The sequence below is a fragment of the Schistocerca americana genome, chromosome 1 (genome assembly GCF_021461395.2).
Source record: "Schistocerca americana isolate TAMUIC-IGC-003095 chromosome 1, iqSchAmer2.1, whole genome shotgun sequence".
Lineage (NCBI taxonomy): Eukaryota > Metazoa > Arthropoda > Insecta > Orthoptera > Acrididae > Schistocerca > Schistocerca americana.
Window position 1 is genome coordinate 31,980,496 of NC_060119.1, and position 21,416 is coordinate 32,001,911.

A 21,416-nucleotide genomic window follows, 5' to 3' on the forward strand; every position below is an offset into this window, starting at 1 on the left:
CATGACAAAACTATACCATCAGTTGTGCAAGATGTTTGAAAGATACTTAATATGCTCAGACTTCAAGAAGAATGCAATAATTACAATTCCAAAGAAAGAAGGTGATGACAGGTGTGAATATTACTGGACTATCAGTTTGATATGTCATGGTTGCAAAATACTAACATGAATTCTTTACAGAAGAGTGGAAAAACTGGTAGAAGCCAACCTCAGGGAAGATCAGTTTGTAATCCGAAGAAATATACAAACATATGAGGCAATACTAATCCTATACCTTCTCACAGAAGATAGGTTAAGGACAGTCAAATCTATGTTTATAGCATTTGTAGGCTTAGAGAAGGCTTTTGATAATATTAAACAGTGGAATGACGGGTTGGAATATTAACAATTATGAAAGGAGCTCTCCCTTCATCACCCAATGCCGCCCCGGATTGGAGCAACTGAACCATGTTTTACGTTAGGGTACTGATTATCTGTCGTCATGCCGAGAAAAGGAGGGATACTTTACCCATGGTCCCACCCCTCCTAAAACGGTGTTCCATCAGCCACCCAACCTCTACAACATCCTAATCCATCCCTATACCACAACCAACCCCTAGGTGCAAGACCTGCCCAATCCACCCACCTGGCACTTCCTATTCCAGTCCTGTCTCAGGCTTGTCCTGTCCCATTACAGTCCAGGTCACTTGTGAAGACAGCCATGTTATATACCAGGCTACTGCAATCATTGCACAGCTTTTTATAGTGGTATAATTACCACTCTGCTGTTCACCAAGATGAATGTCCCATGCCAAACTCTGGCCAAGGGCAAAGTGGACTAACCTGTGGCACAACATGCAGCTGGCAGGTGAGCAGATCATACTCAGTTTTAATGGCTGTTTCACAACCCAGACCATCTGGATCCTCCCCTTCACCACCAGCTTTTCTGACTTGCACAGATGGGAGTTATTCTTACAACACATTCCCCGCTCCTGACATTATCCCAGCCTGAACAGCCTCAACCAATGATAACCTACTGTCTCCAGACCCTCCACCCAACAGTTTCTGCCCCCTCTGTCCTACAACTTCCACCAAATTCGCATCCTCTCGCTCTCATTGCACTCACTCTCTGGCAGTGCACACACCAGTCTTCTCCCCTCTCTGCTCTGCTCCTCTCCTCCTTTTCCACTATCCCACCCCCTTTCCCACAGCCTCATGACACTGCCCAAGTCTTGTCCTGTCACATTCTACAGTAGTCCCTACATGCTCTGCCACAAAATGCTCTTCTTCCCCCGCCCTCCCCACATCCATCTGTACTCTGCCATCACACCTCCATTCCCACCATGCTCTCAATTGCTGCTTTTGTTGAATGTAACAGTGGCAGTCCAGCTAAAGCCACCAGATATACCAATCCTGTGTGCCTGGGATGTACCTGTTTGTGGGAAAGTGGGTGTGCTTTCATTTCTTTTTGGAAGAAGACCTTTGCCAAAAGCTTAGTGTGTAGCAGTCTTTTCTTTATGTCCATCTGCAACTGAGGGTGTTGTCTTTCTGGTGAGTAGCAATCTATCTTTTTCATAAATTTTGATAACATTGACTGGAATACAATCATTGAAATTCTGAGGCTAGAATTGGCAAAATACAGGGGCAAAAGGCTATTTCAACTTTTACAGAAACCAGACGGTGGTTATAAGGGTAGAAGGGTGTGAAAGGGTAGCACTCATTGAGAAGGAGATGACACAGAGCTGTAGCCTATCCCCAGTGTTATACAACCTGCACATTGAACAAACAGTAAAGGAAACCAAAGAAAAATTTGGAGTGTGAATTAAAGTTCAGGGAGAAGAAAATAAAAACTTTCAAGTTTGCCAGTGACATTGCAATTCTGTCAGAGACAACAAAGGACTTGGATGAGTAGTTGGGTGGAATGGACAGTGTCTTGAAAGGAGGATAGAATCCGAATATCAACAAAAGCATAATAAGAATAATGGAATGTAGTCATATTAAATCAGGCAATGTTAATGGAATTAGATTACTTTTTCTATTTGGACAGCAAAATAACTGATGATGGCAGTTGTAGGGAGGATAGAGAATGTAGACTGGCTATGGCAAAAAAAAAAAGGGTTTCTGAAGAAGAGAAATTTGTTAACATCAAATATAGATTTAAGCGTTAGGAAGTTTTCTTCTGAAGGTATTTGTCTGGACTGGAATGTATCCATTTATGGAAGTGAAACATGAACAATAAACAGAAATAGAAGATTTTGAATTGTTGTGCTACAGATGAATGCTGAAGATAAGAGAGAAAAGAAAACTGTGGCACAGCTTGACTAAAAGAAGGGATCTGTTTATAGGACATATTCTGAGACATCGAGGTGCACCAAATCAGTATTGGAGGGGAGTACACGTGTTAAAAAACGTTGTTGGTGACAAATAAATGAATAAAGCAAGCAAATTAAGAAGGATGTAGGTTGCAGTAGTTATTTGGAGATGAAGAGGGTTGTACGAGATAGAGATGCTTTTAGAGCTGCGTCAAACCTGTCTTTGGACTGAATACAACAACAACAATAAATAAAACATGTCTGATAATGTCAGTAACATTTAAAGAGTAGGCCATAAAGTGTACCAATGTAGTTCAGTTGATAAGAACATTTCTCATGAAAGGTGGGACTCCAGAGTTCATTCCACATCTGGCTGGCAAACAATTTTAATTTGAAACCTCCTGGCAGATTAAAACTGTGTGCTGGGCCGAGACTCGAACTCGGGACCTTTGCCTTCGGGGGCAAGTGCTCTACCAACTGAGCTACCCAACCACGACTCACACCCCATCGCAGGGGAGCTTCTGTAAAGTTTGGAAGGTAGGAGACAAGGTACTGGCAGAAGGAAGGCTGTGAGGACGGGGCGTGAGTCGTGGTTGGGTAGCTCAGTTAGTAGAGCGCTTTCCCGCGAAAGACAAAGGTCCCGCGTTCGAGTCTCGGTCTGGCACACAGTTTTAATCTGCCAGGAAGTTTCATATCAGTGCACACTCCGCTGCAGAGTGAAAATCTCATTCTGGAATCTTAATTTCTCAGAAAATTTTCTTACAGCATATATTCTGTTCTAAGTGAAAGATTCATTCTGATAACAACTCATATGCTGTGACTGGACTATTCTTCATACTATTCCTTTCCTAATTTATAATGACAAGCTACACATTAAAAATGTTTCATTTGAGTGACTTCGTGTATCATAACCAGAAGTTGTACCACTGCAGAGGATTTTTTTCAAGTAAAAGTGATGATTCAGACCGACAAAATCAAACCAAATACCTCACAAGCATAATATAGTTCATACAGTTCATACTTGGTAGAAAAATACCATGACCTGTCACAGTTGGTGTACCCATGTAAATGAGTTTTCATACATTAGGTACTGGGTTCATTTACCCATGGATGATAAGTTTAGCATACAAATCTTCCTCTTTAACACAATGACTGCCACATGCACTATGATGGATGTTCCACTGCCAGGCCAGGCACATGGAATTGATGTGCAACTTATCTGTGGCTACTGCTGGGCACATGGAATCAAGTCTGCAGTTCCGCAATGGTTGGCAGTGGCCAGACAGCAGTAAATGTGTTAATGCTTGCTGTCAGATTTCCATGCTTGTGACATGTACCAAATGTCATTTATCTTTATAGGAGTGTCCATGTGTCCATTTTGCTGTCTGATTTCTTCCCATTATGTGATCATGTTGCTTATATAATTCTTTTTAGCATAATTTAGTCTGAGGAATGACTGTTGAAGTAGATAAAGGAAATAAGTTCAATTCTCATTTGTTGCTGAGGAATACTGACTTAAAATCACATCCGTGCTGACTGACATGCCACCTACCTCACTGTTAATCACAGTAGTGGCTTTCCTGTGAGTCATTTATATCCTTGTTTTAGGTACTAGGAGTTACTGAACTTAGGAACCCCTATCACGTACATATTGTTTGTAATTAAAATTCTGGAATTTGCAGCAACAATCCTTGCATTTAATCAGGCATATCTGTGTCACAACTTTCTCATGTAACGAAACATAAAGAGCAATAAATTGTGATAACCTGTGATGAGAAAAATCTGGAATGAATCTTTAAACCTATTAATGAGTGACAGACCATTTTACTGGTCAATCATGGTGTGGTTTTTATGCAGTTCTACATTACATTTCATCCTGATTCCAAGCTGAGTCCTTATTTCAACCTCAAGCCCACAATGCACAGACAACCCCAGAGTGGAAAAAAAAGAACAGAAGTGAAATTTTGTTCTTCTGTGCCAAAAGATGTTATTCATTTAAAATATAGCACGTAAAACTTTGAGTCAAACTAGGACTCATATCCAATCATCTGTGTTTGTCAGCTAGTATTATTCTGACTGATAGCTTCATTCTCACATGCCAACCTGTTTATGGGCCACCGAGGGGAATAGTTTCCTGCCGCACAAGATCCAACACTGCTTATCTACTCATAGTTCTGGGCCCTAGACCAAGACATGCTATATCCTCAGTCCTTAATTGCCTTCATTCCTTTTCTCGCATCCCTTCACTTGGCCCACTTTATGTATCACTTTCCTGGATGTTGTCATCCATCTCTTAACAATCTCCATTCATACAAAAGGCATCCCTCCCCACTAAAAAGTCTCTCCCATAGAGTCTAACTTCCCACAGTCCTGAAAATCATACAACTACTAGTCAACTACAACCTTGAATGAAGTAATATCCACCTCATCTCTCTCAAAATGGAATTTTTCTGTCTACACAATCAACTGAACATCGTAGACCATCCTTATGTTATTCCTCCAACCAATTCCTTGTGACATTCAGCATACCCTGTGCAAGACCATGATGCAAGACCTGTCCTGTCTATTTCTGTCACACACGTATTCTACCCATCTGACAGGCAGTCACCTGTGAAAGTTTTCTGTAACTTCTGCAAAACTTTTTATACGCGCATAATGAGCAATCAGCTATCCAGGTTGACAGTTGACAACAAACATTTATTTTATACACTGTGTTTAGTCATCTGTGATTTTCCATTCCCTGTAGCATGGAAACTATCAGCCCTAGAGAAAAAATTAATAGCATTTTTTTTTTTTTGTATGAGATTTAATGTAGTTTAATTTTGTAATGGGAAATATTTTCATTAGAAGCCACAGTTTTTAAGTTATTCAAGAACATAAAACAGTGATCCTTAAATGCCACCCAACCCAATGCTCACACCCCACCATTCACAATTTTTAGCGCATTGTTCACGGCAGTCCCCTACCCAGTACAAAAATTTGCAACTATTCCCCTGATCAGTCTTCTTTGGTCTTCATTAACTGAGCTAATAAGCAACATCTTTTGCCTGCAACAAGATAACCTGACTCATATAGCAGTCCTATCCTATTTCATTGTTGCCTATCCATCCCATAGGCCTCAACCTACCTTCCCTTCATCTCTCCACTTATTTCCCCACTCCTTGTTCCTCTCCTTTACTCTAACTGACACATTCCCTTGTCCCAGTCAAGCAGTGGGATCGGAGCAACATTTCTGTATGTGAGTGTGTATTGTTTTGTTTTGTTTGTTAATTCTGAGAAAAGACATCGCACAAAAGCTTAGTTACAAGTTCAGTTTTGTTTATGTACCTATCTACTGCTAAATCTGTCAAATATATGGTGAGTGTAACTATGTTAAAAATAAATTATATATTTTACTGTTGAATATACACCACTGAAAATTAATTCCAGGAGGACTAGAGATGGATGCAAAGCAAGTAAATGTGATTGCACTGCTCATCAGTGGTCTCATCTTATGTGCAAGTGCTATGCCTCAAGGAGGAGCTGATGCCACTACTGAAGGCCCACCAATGCCTGTGAGTAAAATTCACTGCAAATAAATTCCTTATAGTCTCAGAACCAAATTCAACACTCATGAGGGGAGAAGAAAATTAAATGAAACTTCATGGGTTGAAAGGGTATGTGATGTTATTGCAGTGATTACAAAACTGAGTCATATTTACAAAGAACTTTGCACCACGGGTGCACTTATTAGTATGAAGTTGCAACCTCTCTGGCCTTGATGCAGGCACTGATTCAATTGTGAAAGGTGTCATAAAGCTGTTGTCCCTGCTTTGAGGCAAGTGGCCCACAACTGTTGTAACTTATCCTTGATATCTTAAATACTGACTGTGGAGCAGAGTTGATGTCTGGCTGGTCCCACACATGTTCTGCTGGGATCAGACCGGGGACGTTGCTGGCCACAGAAGTACCTCAACATCACACAGACAGTTCATAGAGACACGAGTGGATGGCTATTGTTCTGTTGAAATATGGTACCACAATACTGTCAAGTCAGAGATAACACATGAGGATCCAGGATGTCCATGACATACATTTGTGATCTAAGGTCTCACCAAATGGGTCCCCACACTATGACACCAGTGGTAACGCTACTGTGCATAGTAGGTAAGGGACCTTTACCAGTTTGCCACCATCTTCGCTAATGACTGTCATCCATGGAAGTGCAGAACCATGATTCATTGCTGAACACAATGCAACACCATTCATCAGCAGTGCAAGCTTACAAATCATGGCATCACTCCAAAGACAGTCATTTGTGTTGTGGTGTTGGTGGCAGCCTAGGGTAAGGTAATTCCCTAGTCTGTCTGCCGGCAGTCTCCGGCACCGATGGTGCAGGATGACACAGAATGAGACCCCTTTCAAACTCAGTCAGATGCTGGTAATATCTTCATTCTGAAGACTACCACAAAAACAGTATATCTCTTTTTTTTTCTTTTTAAAAAAAAAAAAAAAAAAAAAAAAAGAAGCTAACACTTGGTTCAAGAATCATTAAAGAAGGTTGTATACATGGAAGAAGCCTGGAGATACTGACAGGTTTCGGATAGATTATATAATGGTAAGACAGAGACTTAGGAACCAGGTTTTAAATTGTAAGACATTTCCAGGGGCAGATGTGGACTCTGACCACAATCTATTGGTTATGAACTGTAGATTAAAACTGAAGAAACTGTAAAAAGGTGGGAATTTAAGGAGATGGGACCTGGATATACTGACTAAACCAGAGGTTGTACAGAGTTTCAGGGAGAGTGTAAGGGAACAAATGGCAGGAATCGGGGAAAGAAATGCAGTAGAAGAAGAATGGGTAGCTTTGAGGGATGAAGTAGTGAAGGCAGCAGAGGATCAAGTAGGTAAAAAGACGAGGGCTAGTAGAAATCCTTGGGTAACAGAAGAAATATTGAATTTAATTGATGAAAGGAGAAAATATAAAAATGCAGTAAATGAAGCAGGCAAAATGGAATACAAACGTCTCAAAAATGAGATCGACAGGAAGTGCAAAATGCTAAGCAGCGATGGTTAGAGGACAAATGTAAGGATGTAGAGGCTTATCTCACTAGGGGTAAGATAGATGCTGCCTACAGGAACATTAAAGAGACCTTTGGAGAAATAAGAACCACTTGTATGAATATCAAGAGCTCAGATGGAAACCCAGTTCTAAGCAAAGAAGGGAAAGGAGAAAGGTGGAAGGAGTATATAGAGGGTCTATACAAGGGCAATGTACTTGAGGACAATATTATGGAAATGGAAGAGGATGTAGATGAAGATGAAATGGGAGATGTGATACTGTGTGAAGAGTTTGACAGAGCACTGAAAGACCTGAGTCGAAACAAGGCCCCAGGAGTACACAACATTCCATTAGAACTACTGACAGCCTCGGGAGAGCCAGTCCTGACAAAACTCTACCATCTGGTGAGCAAGATGTATGAGACAGGTGAAATACCCTCAGACTTCAAGAAGAATATAATAATTCCAATCCCAAAGAAAGCAGGTGTTGACAGATGTGAAAATTACCGAACTATCAGTTTAATAAATCATGGCTGCAAAATACTAACACGAATTATTTACAGACGAATGGAAAAACTAGTAGGAGCCGACCCTGTGGAAGATCAGTTTGGATTCCGTAGAAATATTGGACCACATGAGGCAATGCTGACCCTACGGCTTATCTTAGAAGCTAGATTAAGGAAAGGCAAACCTACGTTTCTAGCATTTGTAGACTTAGAGAAAGCTTTTGACAATGTTGACTGGAATACTCTCTTTCAAATTCTGAAGGTGGCAGGGGTAAAATATAGGGAGTGAAAGGCTATTTACAATTTGTATAGAAACCAAATGGCAGTTATAAGAGTTGAGGGGCATGAAAGGGAAGCAGTGGTTGGGAAGGGAGTGAGACAGGGTTGTAGCCTATCCCCGATGTTATTCTATCTGTATATTGAGCAAGCAATAAAGGAAACAAAAGAAAGTTCGGAGTAGGTATTAAAATCCATGGAGAAGAAATAAAAAATTTGAGGTTCGTCGATGACATTGTAATTCTGTCAGAGACAGCAAAGGACTTGGAAGAGCAGTTAAAAGGAGTGGACAGTGTCTTGAAAGGAGGGTATAAGATGAACATCAACAAAAGCAAAATGAGAATAATGGAATGTAGTTGAATTAAGTCGGGTGATGCTGAGGGAATTAGATTGGGAAATGAGACACTTAAAGTAGCAAAGGAGTTTTGCTATTTTGGGAGCAAAATAACTGACGATGGTCGAAGTAGAGAGGATATAAAATGTAGACTGGCAATGGCAAGGAAAGCGTTTCTGAAGAAGAGAAATTTGTTAACATCGAGTATAGGTTTAAATGTCAGGAAGTCATTTCTGAAAGTATTTGTATGGAGTGTAGCCATGTATGGAAGTGAAACATGGATGATAAACAGTTTGGACAAGAAGAGAATAGAAGCTTTTGAAATGTGGTGCTACAGAAGAATGCTGAAGATTAGATGGGTAGATCACATAACTAATGAGGAGGGTAAAAATCATAGAGGGAGACCAAGAGATGAATACGCCAAGCAGATTCAGAAGGATGTAGGTTGCAGTAGGTACTGGGAGATGAAGAATCTTGCGCAGGATAGAGTAGCATGGAGAGCTGTGTCAAACCAGTCTCAGGACTGAAGACCACAACAACAAATCTTTTTTATCAAAAATTCAAAGCTAAAATGATAACCTGCTAGAGAACATAAAGACACTTACTTTGGCTCAGAAAAATGATGCCCAATATAGAAGAACACACATTTCCAGTAAACTGCAACCACCACAAAACATTCAGCTACCAATAAAGTAAAATTTAAGAAAAGCTTGAACAATTTATTGACTCTTAACTGCTTTGGTATCTTAGCACAAAAACACATACATATACATTCTGTGACTTTGTAAATTAAAATTATCTTCATCTTTTTTTACTTTTCCTGCATCTGTTAGATCTTCATAATTATGGTTCTGTGGAGTGAACATCAGATTTAAGTGTATTAATTATTATTGCAACATATATTCTGTATTATATTTTTCTGACATGTTCCACAGCCAAGAGCATATGCTCAGTATGGGTCTATGGTATGATTGCTATATCTAATTTAATCTAGAGGCTGACTCAAAGGTTGTGCTCTACCTGACTACATTATTTTGAGTACACCTGACTGTATAGAAATGACTAGGTGATTGGTTGGAAACCACTGTAATTTTCCTCCACAAACTGGAAGGGTCTCAGGAAGCTGGTAATTATAGGCCAGTCAAATAAACGTTTATTGCCAGTGAGATGACAGCGTGATTCTGTGATGATGTTACAAACCTTGAAGGTTGATGGAGAAGGGTAAAGATATCAGTTTGGGGTGAGGACCCTGATTTGGAAACAACTGAGTCAGAAGTTATCAGCAAATCTTTCTGATACCTCTGAAAGTGGAATATATGTATTGGTAGCGTTGTTGCTAAAACTGTAGAGTAGGCAACTTTCAGAGGTGGCAGCATAAACCAAAATAAGAAAAAAAATATCCAATAAACAAGGGCTTTAAATGTATACATTAAAAGCTGTGGAACACATATCTTCCATTGAACAATTGTCCACAGCTCTTAAGGTATGCATTTTAGAACCCATGTTTATTGTACATTTTTTCTTGTTTTGGGCCATACTAACACCTCTGTATGTTGTCTACCCTACAGTTTTAGCAACAACAGTACTGGTGCATGTATCCCACTGCCAGAACTACCAGGAAAATATTTGCTTATAACTTTTGACTCTGTCACTTCAGGACCAAGGTCCCTTACCCCAAATTGATACATTTACTCTTTTCCATCATTCTTAAAAATTATAACACCATCAAAGAATCACACTGTAGATTTATACTGTAAATAGTGGTTAACATTAGTTTCAGGAAGGTCTTCTAGGAGTATGATTTGAATGGTTTGTTCAGGACATAGACTTATTAGAAGAGATGGGTCAACTATCTGCATCGCTTTGGAACTATCATAATCATTTCACACAGTTCATCATTAACTCTCAATTGAAAAATGACTAACTTTAGTGAAAACAAGTGGAGGAAGAGGTTCTCTAATTTTTCACTGCTGCAGTGAGAGGGAGACAAGCTCAAAAAGAGGTGACACTAATATTTGTCTGTCCACAGGTCCATTTTTTCTGTTATGAATAAATGGCTATTGACCTTCCACACAAGATAAGTACCCACACAGACAGCTAGAGCAGCTGTGTGCATATCATTACAAAAGCCTCTGTTTGTGGATTATCAAATACAAATTGTTACCCTACTTTGTGGGCCTGGACTTTGACTTAGAGCTCCACATAATAGTACATTGCTATTTATGATGACTCTGGCTCTGTTAACTGGTACTGACTGGAGTAGAAGTTACTTGCAGTTTTAATGTGTGCCCTGTAGTGCAGTTTTGGCTATTTATTGTACTTCAGTCTTTATTTCCTTAACAGTGACCTACCAAGGCTGTGTCAGACTACAAAACAAAAGTTGTGATGAAGAGCTCAAACACTTTTGCATTAATAGTGCACCATGGACACGATTTCACTTAATTGTGCCAGAAGTAGCTGATGTTGCACAATAGCAACACCAACAGAAAATTCAAAGACATTTCAAGATACTATAGGAACTGCTAGTAGAATGAGTTGCTAAAATGCACAGCAGCACAGGAGAATCTTCCCCCAACAGCTCAAACACCAGTGATATGTACAACAGCATTATTAGCACCTATGTTGCTGGCATATGATGATTCAGAGGAAATTTGGAATGGGTAACTTCAATTATTTCTGTTATTTTGCAAGGCTAGTAACATTTTTGATACTCATATTCAATCTCCTTTGCAATTATCTTCCAATGGGCACCATGGTCTAGGTGTAGTACCTTTGATCAGTAATCAGAATGTCTTGAACCTGGGTTCAGTAACAACCACTGCTTACATTTTGAATAAAAATCATCAGTGGTGGCTGAAGATTTTTGACATAAGGAATCACTCTTTTTTTCCAACAGCCTTCTCAAAGAAGATGTAGGAGCAGGCAGAGATTCATGATGTCTCATTTCTCTTGGGTAGAAAACTGCCTGTTACCATCATCACAAACAGAAGATGAAGAGGTAGAGAAAATGTATGAGAATACTGAACATGTATTTCAATATGTAATGGGAAATGAAAATTTAATAATTATAGGTCATTGGGACACTTAAGCAGGGGAAGGAGTAGAAGACAGATTTACAAGAAAACATGGTCTCAGCAGTAGGAATGAAAGAAGACTAGCAGAGATCCGCAATAAATTTCTGCTAGTGGTAACAAATACATTGTTCAAAAATCACAAGGAATAGGTATACTTGGAAAACACCTGGAGACATGGGAAGATTCCAGCTGAATTACATCATGGTCAAACAGAGATAGTACAATCACATATAAGATTGTAAGGCATACACAGGAGCAGATATGGGCTCAGACCATAAATTAGTAATGATAAAGAGAATACCAGATTTTAAGAGAATTGATGAGAAGAATCACAGTGTAAAGCAACGGCATACTGAACTACTGAGGAATGATGGGGTGCATTTTAATTTCCGTAATGTCATGTATACAGCAATAATGAACACCACAACAGCAGTTTAGTTGAAGAGAAATTGACATTTCTAAAAAGGGCAATTGCAGAAGTTGGGCAGACAGACAAATATAGATATAAGAAAGGTAACTGCAGCAAAACTGTGGGTAGCAGATGAAATACTTCAGTTGATCAACAAAAGAACAAAATAAAGTTCAGGAAAAGACAGGAAGTACAGGGGAGCCAAGGGAAAATGGCTGCAGGAAAAAGTGAAGAATTTGAAAAAGAGATGGTGATCAAATGGTCTGATTCAACACACAGAAATGTCAAAACCATCTTCAGTAAAATTCAAAGCAAAGAAACCAACGTTAAGAGTGCAAGGGGAACTCCACTGTTAAATGCAGAGGGGAGAGCAGATATGTGAAAAGAGTACATTGAAGTCTTTTACAAGAGGAAGAAACAGTCTAACAGTGTAATAGAAGAGGGAATGCAAGTAAATATGGAAGACATAAGGGAGCAAGTATTAGAGTCAGAGTTCAACAGAGCTTTGGAAGATTTGCAATCAAATAAGGTATAAGGCATAGCGAACATTCTTTAACAGTTTCTAATATCACTTTATGAAGTAGCAACCAATGACTATTCTAGATGGTTTGTAGACTCTACGAATCTGGAGACATATCACCAGTCTTTCACTAAAATAGTACCCATGCAGTCCTGAAGATGGCCAGTATAGATAATTGTGAGAACTACTACACCATCCACTATCACTGCTCAGGCATCTGAACTGTTGCCAAGAATAATAGAAGAACGGAGAGGAAAACTGAAAACTGAGTGTCTGCTAGATGATGATCAGTTTGGCTTTAGAAAAGTCACAAGAGAGGCAGTTCTGACCTTGCACTTGATAATGGAAACAAGACTGAATAAAATGAAGTACATGTTCATAGGATTTCTCTACTGGAGGGGGGGGGGGGGGGGGGAGCATTTGGAACAGAAAATGAAGCAAGACGTTTGAAATTCTCAGGAAAATAGGTATAAGCTATAGGGAAAGATGGGTAACACAATATGTTCTCGCGTCCGTCGGCCGTCGTAATTTAATGTATATATTATTATTGTTATTATTATTTTTTGATTGTTGCCGACTTGCGTGGTGGGCCTTCATAAAAATGATATTTAAGTTGAGCAATGTAATAAACTTTTCATATAAATTTCCTCGGCTAGTCAGTTGACGTTAAAGCAAAAGATCTTTAGTTATTAATTACAATTGCGGCCCACACACGCGCGAGAGTATTTTCTTACCTCCGTTAACCATTGTATTGTAGTCAGAGTCCTGGCTCTGGGTCTCGGCTATGCTACTGAAAATAAGAATCTTAAAGCTAAGTATTTCTGCAACTTCGTGCGGCTGTGGAGAAAAATTAATATTATGCTAATAGCGGGCGAGTTTTCCGCTTCCGCTAATTTTTCATAAGTTAATATCGCCACGTAATGGCGTCGTTGGCTGCATCGGCCGCTGCGATTGTTGAGCTGTAAATTACTTGAATGCAGGTTAATTCAAGGAAGGCGGACATGAAATCGGGGTCACCTCTTACAAATTAAAAGTGCACAATAAATTTAAATCAGTATATTATATGCTTAACTCATACAAATATGCTTACATTCGTCAGCACACGCAAGATGTCCCTCTAGACACATTCAAGACAAGCGAAGAAGTAAGGTCGACTAAAAAATTAACAAAAGAGTGTAACTGGGCTTCTCTTTAGATCATTCTGTCATAAATTATTTCTTTGCAATCTAAACCTACACAGAGAAATTATTATTTTACGGCTACATGAAAAAAAAAATCTCTTACAAATTATGAATGTCTTCTTTATAAATATTGTCTTTTCGTAATATGGCACTGGGGACGCTATATTGCCCCCCGAAATGTTTATGTCATAAAAAATGTTCGTGTTTTTGACATAAATATTTCCTCTTTCATGTCCACCTTGTCCACACGCAGATTTTTCTTTCACAGTTTACATATGTCACATCGTATATTTAAAGCGTTAAATTACTGAGGTGTGTTGTCCACAAAGTGTAATACAGATGAGGTTCAAGGTATACAACCACGAGTTAGTCCGGAATATTTGAAGTCCCAGGGGTGTCAACTGTTCGCTCCCCATTTGAAGCGGCCGTAGGGAAACCTGGGGAAAACCTCGGCGGAGCTACAGACTAACTGCTTTGGTCACTTTCACTTAATTGTTTCTGGAATGTCATTGGAGTACAGGATGTGCATACAAATATTTTTGTTGCACTATGCAAAAAATGAGGTCATTATAACACTTGATTGCGGTGTCGTTGATGATCTACGCCGCGACGTTTGGTCTCGCGACGGCGTCGGTTGGTGTGTTCGGTGCTCGGCGGTCGCGGCGGCTGCGGAGAGGTCAACGCCCGCTCGACGCCAGCGTGTGTCTCGCCGTCGCGGAACGTCAGAATCAGCTGATCGGCTGCACCGTTGGCGATGCGCTTCCGTCTCGGCCAGGCGTGGCGGAGTGGGATGATATCCGCCCCCCGCTCTTGTTGGCAGGAGTCAGCTCTGCTACGGATCTCCGACGTAGTACATGAAACATACACACAACCAACGTAATATTTGTTTCCCGCCGCAGATGGTTACGCTAGTGGGAAAGAAGAATTTATTAGCGCGGCAGTTGTTGTTAAGTTTTCGCCAGTTTCCGAGTGTCAAGCTAGCACTGTCTTGCAGAATACATGACATGGATCTTCTCCCGTGAATGAAGTTTTGATGCGCCACTGTTTCAATTACACGTCAGTTTTTGTCTTGATACAATTATTTATGTTTTCGCCGCACTCGCAGGCACTGGTGAGTGTCCCAATACGAGCTTAGCACAAACATTCGCCGTTTCTGCGGTCGCTGTTTTGCAACAGTCCACGCATCGCATTCCAATCTCGCATTATTGTGCTCACTGAAACTACAGTCTGTCCCAAAAATATTGACTGTGGGTTCACTTCACGTTAACAGTTCACATTTATAAGCAAATTCACAGTTTTTCGTGCGTAATATTGGCGTTTGGCGTCCTCACCGCTGTTGAACGTTCAATACTAGCACTTCACTGTCCATATCACAGTTTCACCTTCACAGTATTTCACACTGTTTAAAGTAACTGTTTCGATTAGTCCACAAACACTAATGTATTTCATTCAGTCTGAACTGGATTTTGGCTTGTGCTGGATTTTACCAGTCTCTCGCACTAATTATCTCTTTTTATTTTCCACTTAGAGTCGTACTTGCCTTCAGATTTTTTGACTATACAATTGTATTTCCGTCTCATCTGAGGTAAGTCCCCATGTCATGTCTGCCCACTCATTGCGTACTTGCTCTCCAGAGCCAGGCTCGACTTTACAAAACCTTGCCTCTCGCATTATTGTAGACATTTTATAATCTAGGCCTAGCGTGCAAGTTCCTAGATTAATGTTAGATTTGTGACTTTTGTTTACACTACAAATTCGTGCAAATCTCTGCCTTAGCAGATGGTAATATATTTTAACAGTGCTTAGCGGTAGTCGCGTTTACTGATTTGCTTTGTACTTTGTCCACAACACATGAGGTACCTTGGGTGATGTACATCCTGCACTCACATTATTAAGTAAATTATGCTTGAGCATATTTCAAGATCGGTATAGACATAAATACATGAAACGACTTATACACTATAATATTGAATTTCATAAGTTGCATTACTACTACAGTTCAAAAATATTCATGACACACTAATGAAAAATTCTTTCATCATTATATGTTATTGATTTTTTAAAAATATTTTTAGAGCATTTTTCAACATGAAATTTTTAACATATTCTTAAACCTACGTTCATTTTTTTCTTCAAAATGCAATTGCTTAAAAATACTATTATTCCTTAACATCTACAAAATTGAATCGCACTAATCTTGTGTGCCTCATTGTCTTTAAATGTTACACTAAAATCTTAACATTTACACACAGAAAAAAAATACACTCTAAACTTAACCTACTACACATATGTAAACGTTGCTCTACTGAGCGAACTTCTTTAAGTCTTTGTATGGATAGAGTCCTTTAATCTCTCCCGATTCTACGTCACCCAACAAATAGCTACATCCATGTGGTATGTCTATGATTTTGTAGGGCCCGGCATACACCAGTTGCCATTTTTTATTCTTTTTCGCTAACAGAGATGACTTGGGATGAGTCCTTATTAGAACCAAGTCACCTGGTTGATACACTGTTACCTTCTTTATTTTCTTGTCATGCTTTTCCTTTCGGCGCTCCGCGCACCTCGTTAAGTTATTTAGAGTCTCAGCTATAATTTGTTCGTGAGGTACAACTTGTCGTGGTACAGTTGGTAATGGTGACAGCCAGCTGTCGGTTTCATTCTTTCCAAACATGACTTCTAGTGGAGTATAACCGGTGGCTGAATGTGGCAATCTATTATGGAGTTCCTCAAAAGTCGAAACGTATTCTGCCCACTTGGTGTGGCGATTCGGAATGTAAGTTCTCATGAACCTGTTCAACTCTTTAAAGGTACGCTCTACAAGACTGCTCTCCGGGTGAAATCGAGCTACAAAAATGTGTTTAACACCTTGCTCTTGTAGAAACGTTTTCCATTTGAGACCAGTAAAATAGGTGGCATTATCGGATAATATAATCTGTGGTTTGCCAACATTAACAAAATAATCTGTTCGTAATTTTTGAATGAGGGGTGTGGCCGTTGAAGCTTTTACAGGATACAATTTTAGAAATTTGGAAAAGGCATCATATACAGCAAATACATATTTCACACCACCTCTGCCAGTGGGTAGTGGCCCTAGAATGTCAACAGAAACTAGTCGTAATGGTTTGTTAGGAACAACAGGATGCAATTCACTTACAGTGGGCAGATTTGTAGGTTTCGTCCTTTGACAAACTACACATGTCCTTACAACATTCTGAATTATTCTTTTCATATTCTTAAAATGACATTGTCTTGCGAGAAGTGCTCTACATTTTTCAATACCCACGTGTCCCCACGAAAGGTGCACGTGCCAGATTAAATCACTAATACATACTTCTGGTACACAGACACACCACAAGTCCTTGTTAACCTCCTTCCGGTAATATAATACCCCATTTTGCACAGAATAATGGCTACCTATCTGATTTCCACCCGAAGATAGGAGTTCTTGTTTGACTTTTCCCCAAGCTGCATCTTCGTCCTGTAAACTAGGCAGTTGCTTGCACGTCTGCAGGAACTTTTTTCGACAAGTAGGGTCTTTCATAACTAAAATTTTGTACTCTGTTGCCTGTTCTAGTATTGTTGTTAACTCAGGCAGACCTTGCGGCAACCGTGACAAAGCATCAGGCACTACGTTGTCACAACCTTTTATATACATTATTTGAAATTGATATTCCTGCAGAGCAAGCACCCACCTAGTCAACCTGTCGTGCATTAACTTGCATGTCAGCAAAAAACTTAAGGCCTGATGATCACAGAAAATTTTTACATTTTTTCCGTACACATAGTATCTGAACTTCTTCATGGCCCATACTACTGCTAGTGTTTCGAGTTCGGTGACTGTATATGATCGTTCACAACTTGACAACACTCGGCTTGCGAAACCGATTATTCTTACGTTCTTGTTTCCACCATCCTCATCGATTTGAAATAAACACGCGCCTAGTCCGACAGTGGAGGCGTCTGTAGCAAGGCAAAATTCCTTTGACATGTCAGGATGTGACAGTAGATTAGCATTTAGAAGGGCTTGTCGTATTTGCTCAAATGACTGCTGGCACAGTTCATTCCATATCCAGGGTGTATTCTTTCTCAACAAGTTTAACAGGGTATTATCATTTAAAAGCTGGTCAGGTATGAATCGTCTGAAAAATGACACTAGACCCAGAAATGCCTTTAACTGTTTCTTGGTTCTAGGAGGAGGGAAGTTCTCAATTGCTGCCATTTTCTTCGGATCGGGCACAATACCTGTAGGTGATATTACATGACCAAGAAATTTTATTCTCTCCCTGCCAAATTTGGATTTTGCGAGGTTTGCTGTTACGCCTACCTCAGAAAATCTTTTTAGTACGCATCTCAGCGTGTCCATGTGGCTTTCCCAATCGGGAGTAGCTATTAATAAGTCATCGACATACAACGTTACTCGGTCCAACAAATCTGGTCCTAATACTTTATCGAGCGCTGCAATGAAGACACCTGCACTAACATTTAATCCAAATGGTAAAACTTTAAATTGGTAACTTCTGCCGGCAAACACAAAGGCAGTGTACTTTCTTGATGATTCAGTTAGTGGGATTTGCCAATACGACGAACGCATATCGACAGAGGTCAGATATTTAACTCCATAAAACTTCTGTATCTGTTCATCCAGGTTTTCTGGTCGCGTTCTGACAGGTACAATTATTTTGTTAATATCGCGCGCATCAAGCACGAGACGTATACTGCCGTCCGCTTTCGCTACGGCCACGAACGGACTGCTGTACGGGGATAGAGATGGTTCAATTATCCCCCAATCAAGCATTTTTCTTATTTCCTTCGTAACTGCCTCCTTCTTTGACCACGGGATGGTGTAGTTTGCGTGACAGAAAGTATCGTGAGGTACCACTTCGATGTTATAGGTGTAGCCCTCGATAACACCGGGTTTTTCCGAAAACACATTCTCATAATCTGTAAGTAGCTGAGTCAATTCGTTTTGTTGTGCTTCAGTCAAATGTTCTGACTCCCTAACTTTCATGGCTATCAGTTTCCTTTTTTCCTCTCTGTCTTCAGTAATAAACTCCTTATAACATGCTTGCCTTGTACTTAAGTCAGAATATAAATTCATTACCTGTATTCCTTCGAATCTCGTTTGAAAGCTCCGGCAATATTTACCGTGCACTTCCCGTGTCCTCAACAACGGCAAAATTACACGTCTATCCTCATTCATAAGGCATACTTCCCCGCACAAGAGGTCGATTTTTGCGTCCCTCTGGCGTAAAAATTCCATCCCCAGGATGCAAGCAACACCTAATCCCCTAACTACTAGGAACGAGCTTTTCATTGCTTCATTTCCTACCGTAAACTCGACTTGCACCTGGTGCTTTATGATATGAGATTGTGCACCTATTGCACCTGTAACACGACAATTCTTCACTGGCAATACTGGTATTCTATTATTTTGACTCAAGTACTTGTAAAAATTTGCGCTCATGACATTGGTTGACGCACCGGTATCGACTATTATGTGTATTGGTGCTCCATACATATCTGCTTGCAATATAGCCTGCACAACACTTTTGTCGGTTCGGTTACATGTCTGCGGTATGTCTACAAGTTCCTTTTCTATTTTTGTTCCTTCATTGTATCTCAGCATACAAAGTTTATGGCTGTCATCCGTGAATGTGCCCTCACTACACCATCCTGCAGCCAACAACGGAGAGCGTATTGTGGCTGTCTTTAGTTTAACGGATGAGCATCAGTGGGTTGACAGTTGTCTGTCACTTCCACTAACCTCACATTGTGGTTCTGGTTGTTGTTGTTGCTACTGTTGGGTTGGCCGCCCTGCCTCCCCGTTGGTGTATTTTGATATTGTGTATGGCTCTGGTTTTGTGGTGGTCGGTTGTAACTCCCTGACATGTTCTGTGATGGACCTGGGTTGGTGTTCCATTGTGGCGCTGTGTTTTGTTGCCACTGTGGTGTCGGTTCGTTACGACCACGCCACTGGTTTCGGTTGTTCCGCCATTGCGGATTGCCGTTACCATTATATCCATTACTCATGCGTCCATCATGATGTCTCTTTCGATTTTCACGATTATAACCGTTGCCGTTATAACCATTGCCATTGTTTGTGCCTTGATTCTGTTGCCGGTGCTCTTGCCTATTCCCGTTACCATTTGGTACTAAGTTACTACCATTACTGTGGCTGCTATTGTAATCGGCTTTGTGTTGATTATAGCCTGCATGGTTCCACTTGTTTTCGGTTTTCATATCTTCGATCAATAGGTCAACAGAATCCACTATTTCCATGAATTGTTCTATATCGTATTCCGGCACATTGATGAAATATCTTTTAATTTCACTGGGCAACTTCATTTTTATTAATCTGATTATGTCACGATCGGACATTGGCTCGTCCCAGTACCCGGTTTTGTTTATATACTTTTCGAAATATTTGCGTAACGTTCCCATCTTAGGATTGTACATTTCTGGACTGTACAACTCCTTTCGTAGTCTTTCTTGGACGCTATCGGACCAGAATTTTTGCAAGAATGCACCTTCAAACTGTTGCATCGTTAGACATTTTTCGGACACGTCGGTGGCCCACAGTGCCGCGTCACCTTGAATAAAGGAGACCACGAACTGTATTCTTTGTCTTTCCGTCCATGTCCTGGGAAACACATTCCTGAAGCTCTTAATAAATACAACAGGGTGGACATTTCGTTTTTCGCTATTGAAGGGTTGGAATGTCCTGTGTTTTATTACATTGTCCTCTTTTTTACACATCTGATTGCTACATTCTGGGACATTCATCACTTCGTGATGTGCGCTGCACGGTATCGCGTGTTGCTCGTGCTCATAATTCGCATTAGGTTGCGGTTGCGCACTCGCACCCTGGCTACCGTCAGCGTTATTATAGTAATCAGTACGCGGAGTCTGATTCATGATCTGTCCGCCACTGTTTACATTGCTTTCCAACGCAGACAGTCTCCGCGCGACCTCCTGTTGCCAATTTGGCAACTCCGCAGTCACACGGGACTTAATCTGTGTTAATTCGGCATGTAGTGCGGCAGCGCTGGCGTCAATATTTACACTCGCGGCCGCAGTCGTTGTTCTACAGCTGTTTTTACGTCGCTTTCAATCTTTGCAGATATCTCGCGATCCTTTACTTCTAGCCATTCATTTAATTCTTTTTCTACTTTTTGAGCTTGCACTTCCAAATATGCGTCAATACTTTTCCGTGCATCTATCTCCACATTATCCACGCGGTTGGTTAAAGTCTGGACATTGTCTTCAAGCCTAGCCTGCGATATCTGTAATTTTTGCATCTCTCCGGCTAAGCTTTGCACAAGATCGGGGATCTCTTTGCACGCATCCCGCATCTCGGCTAGTTCGCTTTGGATCCTATCTAGTTTTGCTTCATTGCGCTGCTCTTGCTCACGTAGCATCTGAGCCAGTTTTTCGTCTCTTTCCCTATCTCTTTCTTCTAACCTGCGCAGAAATTCTGCAAATGGGTCTGCAATCGGTGAGCATACTGGTGCCCCGCTTAATCTAGCACTCGATTGGCCCCCCTGCCCAGGCAGTGGAGTTGTTACTCTATTCCCATTCTGCTGTGGAGCGTCATTCACCGTCCACAGATCCTCGCCCCCCGCTCCGGAAATTATGTTATCCGAGGCGGTGGCTTGGGATTCGTTTACGTATTGCAAATGATCCTCACTTTCCATATTAACAGAATTTTGTTCTTCTGGTACGGATGCTTTAGGTTGTCCTATCTTACCCATACTAAATTCACTTTAAGCCACTGACAAA

General features: G+C 40.5%; 1 protein-coding gene and 1 non-coding gene across 2 annotated transcripts in view; one reads left to right on the plus strand and one right to left on the minus strand.

Annotated features, from left to right (window-relative positions):
• Window positions 1-21,416, plus strand: part of LOC124622156 — a 71,158-nt gene that overhangs the window by 37,944 nt on the left and 11,798 nt on the right. Inside the window, exon 2 of the mRNA XM_047147799.1 lies at window positions 5,721-5,845. Coding sequence (XP_047003755.1) covers window positions 5,732-5,845 — 114 coding nt within the window. The 5' untranslated portion in view covers window positions 5,721-5,731. The remainder of the gene's footprint in view (window positions 1-5,720; window positions 5,846-21,416) is intronic.
• On the minus strand, window positions 2,710-2,783 carry Trnar-ccg. The gene has a single exon. It is a non-coding gene; the product is annotated as a tRNA-Arg (tRNA).